The 12,105-nt window shown below is 42.3% G+C and overlaps 1 protein-coding gene across 1 annotated transcript in view; it reads left to right on the top strand.

Moving 5' to 3' along the window:
- The first annotated feature begins 2,266 nt into the window (after window positions 1-2,266).
- WBP1L (WW domain binding protein 1 like) overlaps window positions 2,267-12,105 on the top strand; it is a 67,643-nt gene continuing 57,804 nt past the window's right edge. The window contains exon 1 of the mRNA XM_043983593.1: window positions 2,267-2,459. Coding sequence (XP_043839528.1) covers window positions 2,370-2,459 — 90 coding nt within the window. The 5' untranslated portion in view covers window positions 2,267-2,369. The remainder of the gene's footprint in view (window positions 2,460-12,105) is intronic.

The raw sequence follows: 12,105 nt of genomic DNA, 5'->3' as shown, positions 1-12,105 counted from the left end.
AAATAAATGAATTGGACTGGATGACCTTTTAACATCCCCTCCAGCTCAAATTCTTGTGATATATGGAGTGAAAGGGAAGGCTGAGATAATAGGAATACTTCACTTTTTTTTTTTTGCAACTTGATGGTTACAGAGTCCATTGTATAAATTTCTTTGTAGTTAGTGGCAAGTATTATTATCCCCATTTTTACAGATGAAACTTTAGATGAAGTTCAGAGAGATAAAATGACTTACCTCAAAGAATTCAGGTAGTGGGAATCTTTGCCAGAAATCCACAGAGCTAAGAAGACTGGTAAGGGTATTTTATTTATGCTACAAAGATAAAACTTGCGGGGGTCACTTCCCTTCACTCAGACTGAGTCCATGGCCCCATTCCCTTTATTCTAGCAACCCAAGTCAATACCTAAGATAGACTAATGTCGATTTTAGGTTTTCACAGAATTTTCATGGTTACGTTCTCATTTGTTTCTCATGACAGACTTGTTAGGTAACCACGGTGGCTGTTCCCATTCAAAAGGCAAAGAAACTGAGATTCAGAATCATGATTTGCTTAAGCCCCTCCTGTAGTTGGAAGATCTGGGACTTCATAAAATTCACACGGTCCTTGATAGGTATCATTTCATTTGATCCTTAAAATAAGACTGTAGGTAGTTGTTACTCTGACTTGACAGATAGGGAAACTTGTTTAGAGTGGTAAAGTGTCCTATTTAAAAAACAAAAAACTTACCTCCTACCAAAGCTGGGGTTTGAACCCAGATTTTCTAAATACAGTATTATGTAGTACACCAGGAAGTTTACCCCAGAAAAGTTCTGGCTAAACCTATTAAACTGTTTTTATGCTAGTCCTGTCTTGTCCTATCCTAGATCATCTGCATAAGATTCCCTTTTGAGGAGATCTCTGGGGGGTGGAGGAGGGGGAGGGTGGGATACCGGCCAAACCCAATTAATGCAAAATGTTTGCCAAACCAAACTGCCTGGCTAAATTGGCTATTTATTTGCTGGCTTCATAATGATGTTTACAGCTAGTCCTTTGTGTGGAGGACTAATTAACTCCACCAGGACACAATAGGGTCTCCCAGTTGTGAAATGAGCCAGGCCCCAGCTTGCTGGGCCCAACTCCCAGAGAGCATGATTTGTGGGGCTGGTGAATTTATTTATTTCTAAGAAACTGGAAGTTGGGGAAGCACCTTTGGTACTTTTTCAGCTTGGGAAAGCTGGATGTTGTAGAGCAGAACTCTTCCTGGAAATGGCTGAGCCTAAGGCATAACTTGGTTCCTGCAGAGGAGAAGGCTGTTTATTCTGTCTCGGCATAACTGATCATGAGAAAGATGGGACTGGGTTTATCGTATATGGCCCTAGAAGGCAGAACTACAAGGCAAGGAGAGGTTACATGGAGATAGGTTCTTACTCCGATTAAGAAAGAGCTGCCAAACAATCAGACCAGCCCAAAAATGAGATAGTAGTCAATTCCCAATACTTCTGGTCCTCAATTCGAAAATAGGGCTATTACATATTATAGAAGGGAATTAAATTTCAGAAGTAGGGTTGGATTAGATGCCTTCTGAGGTCCTTTCAACTAAGATTCCATGGAGAGGGAAACCCGACCCACTTTAACATCACATCTAGGAACGGCGTCCTGTTTGAGACCCTCCTGTGCATGTTTGATGGTGTATTGCAGTGGAAAAATCCTTGCACTGGACCTTCATGAAGTTCCAGTACTGGCTTTGCCGTTTTAAATGACTGTGAGACCTTGGGCAAGTCACTTCCCTTTCCCAGGGCTTCGTTTTCTTTGTCTGTAAAACGAAGGAAAATTTAAAGTTACTTTAAAATAATTTTTTAAATTCTTGTTTAATATGGGAGGCACAGGGGAGGGGGGTGGGGGAAGGAGAATCAGTCGTTTCCGCCACACCCAAGATGGTCGCCTCTTACAAAGTCCCTGCCTCTTCCGGGCTTCTTCCGCCACCCTCTGGGGATGGGAAAGGCCTTTTAATTGCTCCTATCGCGTACGACGTAGCCCGGCTTCCCCCTGCTTTTCATTGGCCGAGCTTCTTCGGACGGCTGTTCTTATAGGCGGTTCCATTTGATGGACAGGCGTGAGGATCAATGATGGAAGAGTATGGGACCCAAGCAGAAGGTTGGACTGGCTAAGCAGCCCCACGCCTGGGTGGGCCTTGGCCTGGGGGTGGTGCTCCTAGTAAAGCGGGGCGGAGACGGAAGTTGGGGCGGGGGATGAAAACGAAACAGGAAGAGGAGCAGGGAAGAAGGAAGAAGGGGGAAGAGGAGGAGGAGAGGGAGGAGGAAGAGGAGGAGGAAAAGGAGGAGGGAGGCTGTGGCGGCGGTGGAGGAGCAGGAGCCGGAGCCGGAGGGGGATGGAGAGGAGAAGGTTCCTGGGAGGCATGGCGCTCCTGCTCCTCCAGGCGCTGCCCACCCCCCTGTCAGCCAGGGTCGAACCCCCTCAGGTAAGGGAAGGGGGTCCAGAGGGAAGGGGCTGCAGTACCAGAGTGGGAAAGCGGAGATGGGCGCCGTGACGAGGGAGGAGAGGGGTCCTGAGCGGGGGCCGGGGGTGCTCGGGTGGGCGATAGGAAGAGAGAAAGGGCGTCTTAAGGGAGTGCTCCGTGACTAGGGCATTGGGTATGTATGTCTGGAGGGTGGGCGTCAAGGACCCAGGGAGGTCCAGAAGAAGCTGTGGTTTGCAGGGGGAGGGGGCAATGCCAGACTGGGGGAAGGGCCCCTGAGGGCCACTGGTGCTGGGCTGGGACTTGAATGCCAGGCTTTCGGGAGGGGGCTCTGAGAAGGTAGGGTTGGAATTCTAAATGGAGCACCAACCCCAGGGTGGGGGAGAGGTTCCTGGCACCATAGATTTAGGGTAGGAAGGCAATTCCTCCTCAGAAGTCATCTAAGCCATGCCCCAGCCTCCCTCTCCCCTAGTCCCTGTATTCTCATTTAACAGATGAAGAACTGAGGCCTAGAGAGATTAAGTGACTCTGCCAAGGTCACCACACCAGTAGGAAGTAATCTGAATGGGGTCCCTCTGACTCCAAATCCAATACTCCATTCTGTTCATAAGAGATCTTAACCAGGGATGCCCTGGTTCTAGACCACCAATGGCAAGGACCCTGAAGGCACATTGGTGCTATATTAAGTGAGAGGAGGTCTCTGAAGGGGATGTAAGTCCTGTTCTATAAAGTACATGGCAATGAGTGGTTGTGGAGGTGAAGACTCCTTGGAGGGTAAGCAGGTTGGGTCCTTTAGGTAGCAAGAACCGGGGGTGGCAACTTTGGATCATGAAAGAGCTCTTGCTGCATTTCTCATTGGCATAGGGCTCTCAGGACTGGGCTGCTGGTACTGCAGGGTTTTTGTGGGGAAAGGGAAGTACTAAAGTTAGTGAGTGGGGTGCCCTAGCTTTTCTTGCTGGGTGGCTTCTTTGCTTTCCCAGGAGAGAAGCTGTTGGTTCTGATTTCAGTCAGGGATGGCATTGCGAAACTGATGGGAGGGGTGCTACTGGTGCCAACTTGGGTGGGGAGCAACGGGGAATCGAACCTTCTCTTGACATTTTTTACCATGTGTTCTAGGTTGCTTTCTTCACTTTCTATTATCTTCCCTTTCTTTTTTTGAAACACACAAAGAGCATAATGGCAAACCTTAGTTTAATTCTTGTCGGTGAAGTGTTGTGGTCAAGGCTGTAGAATAGGAGATTTCTAGTAAAAATACCAATTCTTTGCCTACTTCTTATTAGGTACATTCAGACATCTTTTCTTGAACTGGGCTCTCCCCCCCTCCCCCCAATTTTCTGTCTATGTTTCTAGTGTACACCACCATCCCCTCCATGAAATAGATCCTTAATATATATGTTTGAAATTTATTGTTAAATAGATGAAGAGATCAGAGAAGCCAACTTTTTTTGACTTTGAGGCCCTTGATTCAAAGTTGATTTTTGTCCAATTAACACTTAAGTTGTCATAATATTATTGCTTTGTTGTTTCCATTATGGACCATCGATAGAAATGCCATACCCTACTTCATCTTGAAAAGTTAAATCTTAATTCATTTCAGGGATAGGGAGAAGTAAGAGAATCTGAAGGTCTGAGAGAATCAAGGTGAAGGGCCCCAAAAGATTGGAATCACCCTGCATATACTAATACAAAAGAACAAAAAATTTTGCTTTTATTTTGTGATTTGTATTTCTGAATTTCTAAAATTTTGTTCCCAGTAACTTAATACATTAAAGTTTTCAGAGAGTTAATTTGAGGGTGACTTTCATTAGGTGTCTGAGTCTCTAAGGTATCAGGGACCCTTTTACTACCCATTGGTTGTCTCTCTAGAATGGTGTCTTGTTTTTGTTTAGGAATTGATTGTGGGAGCCAGTGCATCTGGAGTAGGTTTTGTACTTTTTAGCTGTAGCTTTAAGGTAAGATAGAACCCCAATCATGACATTAAGGATTAGATGGCAAGAACACTGTAGTCTCAAATCTGTCTGCATCTTGGTTTTGGTGACTCTAGGCAGCTGTCTTATCATGTTCCTGACAATTGCAGTGCTTGTTTTGGGGATAGGCTAGCCGGTGTACTTTGTTTCAAATGGATGGATTTTGGTTTCTGTCCAGTAACTACTATCTAGCTTCAGTTCTACCCCAGAAGAGATTTAGTTAGAGTAATGGGTAATCTCTTCATTCCCTCTTCTTCCCCCCAAACCATTTCCCTCTGCTTATATGTGTTGCTGCAACCCTGCAGATCAGTTTTAGATTTCTATATCCAAGATGCTGTGTTTTTAGTTGTAACCTTTGGAATGAAAGGTGCTCAATAATTATTAACGGAATACATCACAATCTAGTTGATTTTGAATGCTGAGGGTTGCGTGTGTTTTTTTGTTGAGTTTTGTTTTGTTTGTTTTGGGTTTTTTTTGGTAGAAATCAGTAAACTAGAAAAAATGCCTCAAAGATTATTTTGGCAGACAAGTTTCAGGTACTCTTTGTCCTCATTTTAACAAGTGACCTCCAGCTGACTGTCCAAGTTGAGGACTCACTGTACTGGTTGCATCATTGTTAAATGGTATGGCATCTCATTGCCTCCTGCTTTATGTGTTCTTGTCAAATATAATCCTTGTTTACAAATTCAATATCAGAAACATGAACAGCTTTAGGAGACCTTTCCCCTAATTATCAGCTCTGCACCAGAACAGTAGTTTTCTGTTTTCTCCTCAGAGAAATTGGTCATTCATTATAGCATAACCTGCCTTGTTGGGTGTGACTGTAGGCCCAGCTCTCCTAAGAGTTGCCTATGGCTCACATGCATGATTTCTTTGAATCTATAAAGAATAAGTAATTGACTTTTCTCCTTGGCATTTTGTCTTCTCCAGTTCAATTACTGTTAGGATGTTCCTGGTTTTCATTTTCCTGTCATTTAAAATTGTGCACTTAGCTTCCTTGATGTGAATTAAAGAATGTTTTAGTAGTACTTCCCACTGCTTCATAGTAGTGACCTAATCAGTGTCTGAGACCTCATTTCTGGAGTAAATGTTCCTAACTTTTTCCCCTGTCAAATCAGACCTTTGGTTTGGATGGGTGATGGAAGCACCTTCTGTTCTTTCTTCTCTCCTGCCTCACAGCTCACTCTGTGCTTGTTTGTTTTGCAGTTCCTAAATAGCGATTCCATTTCTATTTCTTGTGTATTGTGTTGTCAATTGAGTAACTCTCTTGCTTTGGGATGGTCTTTCAAAGAGCTGAGTGGTGAAGCATACCGATTTTAGTTTGTTCTCATTATTCGCTTACTTCATTCCATATACCAAAGTTAGCAGTCACCTAAAACCATCACTTTCTATCCGCATGAACTTTTCCATGCAGTGGCCTAAGAATAGCCAGCTGGCCCATTGGCTTTTACATTGTACTTTGGTGGTAGACTGGTAGCATCTCCAACTGTCAGCTGGGAAAGAGTGACCTCCGAGACAATGAAAGTGACTTCATTCATGTGATTCAATTCCATTATGTAGTCTAAAAGCCAAGTTTTTCTCTAATATTTGTCAATTTCGTAATCTCTCATGGGGGTATCCGTGTGTGCCCTTGTGGGTGCTTACTGCCCTCTTCATTCTATTTCAGAGAGAGAACTTTCTTTTATGCTGTTTTTAAAAATTTCTGACATCTTGATTTTTTTCTCCCCATCTCTCATCTTAGCACAGACAAACTACTGTGACCAACAGGTTTCCTGTGTGATTGCTAAATGTCTTTAGTTATCCTGAATTTAGTTTACTCTTGGATTTGGTGATATCTGCCACCAGTTAACTTTTTGCCAGCTAATGGAACATTTTGGCTCTGAACAAAGCCTACTTTTAATCTGTAGTTTGATTAGCAAGTTATCTTTCATCTTTTCCCTCCTAAGTGAATTTTATCTAATCTGTCTTTTATGTCCTCATTTCCAGAAAAATCCAGCGGTATTTTTTTCTTAATAGGAGAAAATGGGTTTTCTTTTTCTTTTTTCCTTGCCTCGATAAGCCTACTGTTTAATGATTCTCTCTTCCTCTCTCTTCTCCTTGATGCTAGGAACTAGTTTATACTAACTAAAGAATGATCTAGTTATTTTTATTTCTTTCTGCACTGTCACACTAGCCCATAAATCTCAGCTTATACGTACTAAGTTCAAAGACACTTTTAGATGTTTTCAGATTTTCTGGCCCCAGGGAGAGCTGGGATCTCCTGGTTCTCAGTGACCCTGAAGTGTCAGTTTGGGGAATATCTGCTGTTAGTCGAGAACCCTTATTTCCCATCCCTAGGGGTAGATGTTTCTCAGCAACTGAAAGCATATCGTGTTGATTATTTTTTGAAGATCCTCACATCTTCTCTGGTCCCTCGATTTTTTTTTTTTTTTTTTTTTAGTGAGGCAATTGGGGTTAAGTGACTTGCCCAGGGTCACACAGCTAGTTAAGTGTTAAGTGTCTGAGGCCGGATTTGAACTCAGGTACTCCTGATTCCAGGGCCGGTGCTCTATCCACTGTGCCATCTAGCTGCCCCCGGTCCCTCGATTTTGATGGAACTCATAGTGACTCTTCTCCATGTTTCTTATAGGTTTCCAGGAAGTACGTTCTAGGTATTCTCCCCTCCCAATCTTCCCCTAAACCAAGTTGTGATACTATGTGGGATCATTCTCCAGTCCTTGAGTCATCATTTGTGGAGTCATTGATCTCATTGTCCTGCCTTCCTGTAACACCTCTCTATCCCCTACAAGTACCAGGGTTTACCTACTTGTAAATGATAATGAATAGAGAAGTTGGGTCCTTCCTTGGTACTTTTCTGAATAGTGACATTGAGCCTGCCAAAGCTGAGGTCTTCTCACTGTGGCCATCTCAGCAGTTCCACTAGGTGGAGCAAAGACTGGCCTTAAATAGTGTGTGAGCAGGCTTAAGAAATATGGAAATGACAAAGAGACATACAGATACACATATAAACTTTGGAACATGAGAAATGTGACGAATGTTCAGCTGCTTTTTGGAAACTCCTAAATATTCCGAAGTTTTTATGATCTCTCTTCACTCCCAGTGGAAGGGAAGGACTTTTGTGTTTTTTTGTGTTTATATTTTCAATGCCTAGCACTCAGGCACATAGTAAGATCTTCATAAATGTTTATTTATTTTTTAGCTTATTCTTTTCTCCTACCTGTCTGACTTCTCAGGCTTGCAAGATCATCATCCCTCCTCTAGATATGAATGTATCCCAAGGCTTTGCCTTGGGCCTTCTTTTATCCCTAAACTGTCTCTTGGTGATTTCATCATCAGTTTTCAACTGTCATCTCTACATATTCAGCCCTCACCTCTCTCCTGAATTCCAGTCTGTAATTTAAAATTTTAAATGTGGGTTCTAATCTGCCCCCCCCAAAGGGGGGAACTGACTAAAATCACTGATAAAGGAGTTTAGAATTTTTTAAGGATTTATTGAAAGATAGTAAAAGAAAGAGAAAGATCGAGAAGAGATTTCTTCCTAATCTCCCACTCCTGAAGTTCCCTGCCACCATGGCAGCCAAAGAGGAAGCACAATCCCACCAGCGTCCACTTCCTCCTTCGTGTCCTCCCAGAAATGAGAAGCATTGATTGGCTGGTAGCCTTGATAGACAGTACCCACGAGCAAACGTCATTTCCTGCCGCCAAGGACCTTGACAACATGGCTTGCCCTCAGAGGCCTTTTCTTCATGGTGGAGCTTTTCTACAGTAAGTCTCCAGCAGGTGGCATCATTCCAATCGTTACAAGTCCCACATTACAAGCTGCTTCCATGACATCTACTAGATGTCCCATAGATACTCAAATTCAGGACTGATTAGCTTTCCTCCTAATTCCTCCTCTTAACTTTCCTGCTTTGTCCAGGGCACCATAATCCTTCCAATTTATCCAGGTTTACAAGGATCATATTGAACTCTTCCCTCTCCCTCATCCCCTTCCACCACCTCAAACCCAGCATAGCCAATTAATTGCCAAGTCTTATAGATACAACCTCTACAACATCTTCGTTCTGTCTTTTCCCCACTACCACGATCATCACTTTAGTTAAGTTTCTTATTATTACTTGCCTAGGTTATTGCAGTAGTCTCCTAATTAGTCTTCCTTCTAAGGCCTCACTTTGAATCCATCCTCCATACAGCTACCAAATTGATGTTCCGAAATATCCATGATGACACCAAACACCTGTTCTAGGGGCTCCAGTGACTTCTGTTGTCTCAAGGATAAAAAGCAAACTATTGTTTGGCATTCAAATCCTTTACTGTCTGGCTCCAACCTCTCTTAGACTGATTTTACATTACTCCTCCCAATGCAGTTAGCATTTCAGCCCAGCAAGCCTTCTTGTTGCTATCTGTGCATGACATTCGATCTCCACTCTCCTTTGTCAAGTTTGTCCCCGGGGCAGCTGGGTGGTGCAGTGGATAGAGTGCCAGCCCTGGGGTCAGGAATACCTGAGTTCGGATCTGGCCTCAGACATTTAACACTTACTGGCTGTGTGTGGCCCTGGGCAAGTCACTTAACCCCAGTTGCCTCACTAAAAACAAAAAAAAAAGTTTGTCCCCTATGCCTGGAGCGCTTTCCCTCCTTCCTTCTGTTTCTGACAATCCCTAGCTCAGTTCAAGTGCCATCTTCTGCAAGAGGCCTTTACCATTTCCCTCCATTGTTAGTGTTCCCTACTTCTCTGAAATGACTTAGGCTTTATTTTGGGAGCATTTTGTATTTATTTTACCTGTGTACATGTTGTTCCCTTCCGGTAGAATGAAAGGTGCTTGAGGACAGAGACTTTTTATCTTTGTACCCTTAGTACTTAGTACAGTGCCTGGTACCTAGTGGGTGCTTGATAGGTAGTTATTGAACTTACTATTCAGGAACATAGCCATAGCTTTGACTTAGCAGGTTTTGATTTTTTTCTTTCTGTAGGTTTTTTTTTGGGTTTTTTGGGTAGGAAACTAGATTCTCCTGCAGGTACACAGTTTGATGACATTGTCCTTCTAAGGCCAGGTGTTTGGGTCAAGATCTCAGGTGTTTGTTTTAGAAGTAGATAAAAATAAAGGTTAGGGTATTTCAAGAACAATTGTGGTTTCAGAAGGGTGGCTTCTAGAGTAAGGAGGTATGTCTGTTTTGATCTTTAACTATTAAACATCCTAGATCTTGTGTTGTAATTCTGTTTATTATACATTCTCCCAGATCAGCAGCATGTGCTAGTGTGGTATAAAAAAAAAAAATCATGGTTTTCACAACATTGCATTTTTTCATTCATGAGCTTCTTATCTGCTTCCCATATTTAAATTTTTTTGCTTTCCTTATTTAAGATTCCACCTGGCATTTCTATTCTAATTTTGGGGGAAAAAGGCCTCTTTTGTGAGAATTACATATTTTTTATTTTCTTTATTAGTAGTTCAGTTGGGAGAACTGCATGATTGGTTATCCCTAATAAGAAATTGAAGAGAAATAACATAGTACCCTATAGAACTTGCTCCCAGAGGCAAATAGAGTGTGAAATCCATCTTGGGCACTTCCTCTTTTTCTTTCTTTTTTTAAAAACTCTTCAGCTTTTTTATTTCAGACCTAGAAGTTGTTTTTACCACACCTGGCTGGCCAGGATGGGGTATACTGACAGATAGCTTCCTGTGTGAGAATCAGTGCAAAGAATAACATGACCTCATTATTTTCTTGAGGTTATCGCTGCTTCTGTTGTAGATGTAGGGTATATTTCTTAGTTTACTGATTATACTTCAGGGGTGAAAGTTTTGTCTCTAAAGTTTTCCCTGATATCCCCGTGTTCAGTTTAGAGGGGAAAAAATCTGTTGCTTTGGAGCCTGCTTAGCCTTCAGTTAATGAATGGAAGAGCCATCTTTCTGCCTTAGCTACCTCATCTGAAAGGCTGTTTGTGCTCCTAAGAGAAGTAGGGCCAACTTAGGTCAGATGGGATTTTTGACTAGAGAACCTTAGGATATGCCAAGGTCCTGAAGGAAGTGCCTTGTGACTACTCAACAAGGTGTCAGACAGCTGACCTTCAGCTGCTGGAGAATTCGAGGTTTAGGCAAAGTCTCAGAGAAGAGCAGGACTGGTGCTAAAGCTGTTTAGGCCTTCAGAAAGGTCACCTGCTCTTCCACTTCTTCAGGTTGACCAAGAGTCTGCATCGAGATTGCTAGTCTGGGGTCCCCCAGGCTGAGAGAGCATGCTAAGGGCTTCCTTTAGTACATGTGATTCTATCGTTATTCTGCCAGAATTTTCAAAGTAGGTCTTTTCCATTCATGCTGCATTCTGTACTAAAGGGGGTAGGTTTGTGAGGCAATAGTTTGGGACACAGTCTATGGTTCTGTAAATTCATATTGATCTTAACAGAGCCATTGTAAATAATTCTCAGAGTTGAAAGGAATCTCAGAAGTTATCTGAACAGGAATTCCCTTTTAGTCACCTAGCATATGTTTGAAGACATTTATTGTTAGGGAATTCAGGTCAAGGCTAAATAGTCAAGACAGAACTCTGTACTGCTTATATAGGTTATATTGGACAATATTTTTATTTTGGCAGTTATAAAATCCAGTTAATTGTTTTTAGCAGGTTTGATAAATGATTGGACTAAATAAAAAATAAGATAAATAAAAAAAATTCTGCTACGAATCCCTGAACTATGATATAGTGACTATTGTTCCCTGAAATTTTCTCATTTTAAAATTAGTTTAGACACACAGTTTTGTTTATTTATGACAGTGCTTAGCACATAGTAAGTGCTGTAACGATTGGAATGACGCCACCTGCTGGAGACTTACTGTGGAAGAGTTCTGCCCATGAAGCGAAGGTCTTTGAGGTCAAGACCAGGAGTCTTTTCTTTGGTGTCAGGAAGTGACGAGGGCTAGTGGGAGGAGGAAGGAAGAGACTGGCGCTCAGTCTCGCTCTCTTTCCTCTGGACTCGGGTGGAGAGCGGAGCTAGAAATGTGCTCTCCCTTTAATAGATAGGAATCTAGGCCTTTCTCTCTACCAAATTCTTATTCTCCTTAATAAATGCTTAAAAGTCTAACTCTTGCTAAAGCTTACAATTTATTGGCGACCACTCATTAAATATTTTAGACAGACTAGCTAGAATTTTAGCCCTTAACAGTGCTTAATAAATGCTTATTGATTGATAGTTATCTTTAATCGTTCTTTGTACTCAGTACATATTTTTGCCTATTCACTTTCTTTTGATCACAGTGAAATGAAGGGGGAAGGCTAATTTTGTATATCCATCTTTATCTACTGTGGAATTTATTGCTTTTCGTGGGGAAGAGGGGACTGAAGGGTGGGATGGGTGTATGAAGAACAGTCAAAACCAAAACCAAAACCTAATCTTATCAGGGATTGCACAAATGTTTCAGTTAGACATGGAAAAAAGGAAAAGCTTGGTCAGCACATTTTCTCCACGTCAGGCATCCAGATAACTTGAGCCTTCTTTAGTGCACCTGGATGACTGGTGCCTGACCTAAAGGTGTTTGGAATGTCAAAGCAGATGTGATTCAAAGGGCTGAGCTGCTGGGACAGCTTCAGGGGAAGAGTCTTCACAGAGTAAAGGGAAAACTCATCAGTGTATTCTGGTTTAAAGGAAAGTAGTACCTTGGAATGAGCTCTGAATTACAAGTTAGCTTTA

The sequence above is a fragment of the Dromiciops gliroides genome, chromosome 2 (genome assembly GCF_019393635.1).
Source record: "Dromiciops gliroides isolate mDroGli1 chromosome 2, mDroGli1.pri, whole genome shotgun sequence".
Lineage (NCBI taxonomy): Eukaryota > Metazoa > Chordata > Mammalia > Microbiotheria > Microbiotheriidae > Dromiciops > Dromiciops gliroides.
Note: the sequence above shows the minus strand (reverse complement) of the source record. Positions and strands in the feature narration are given on the sequence as shown.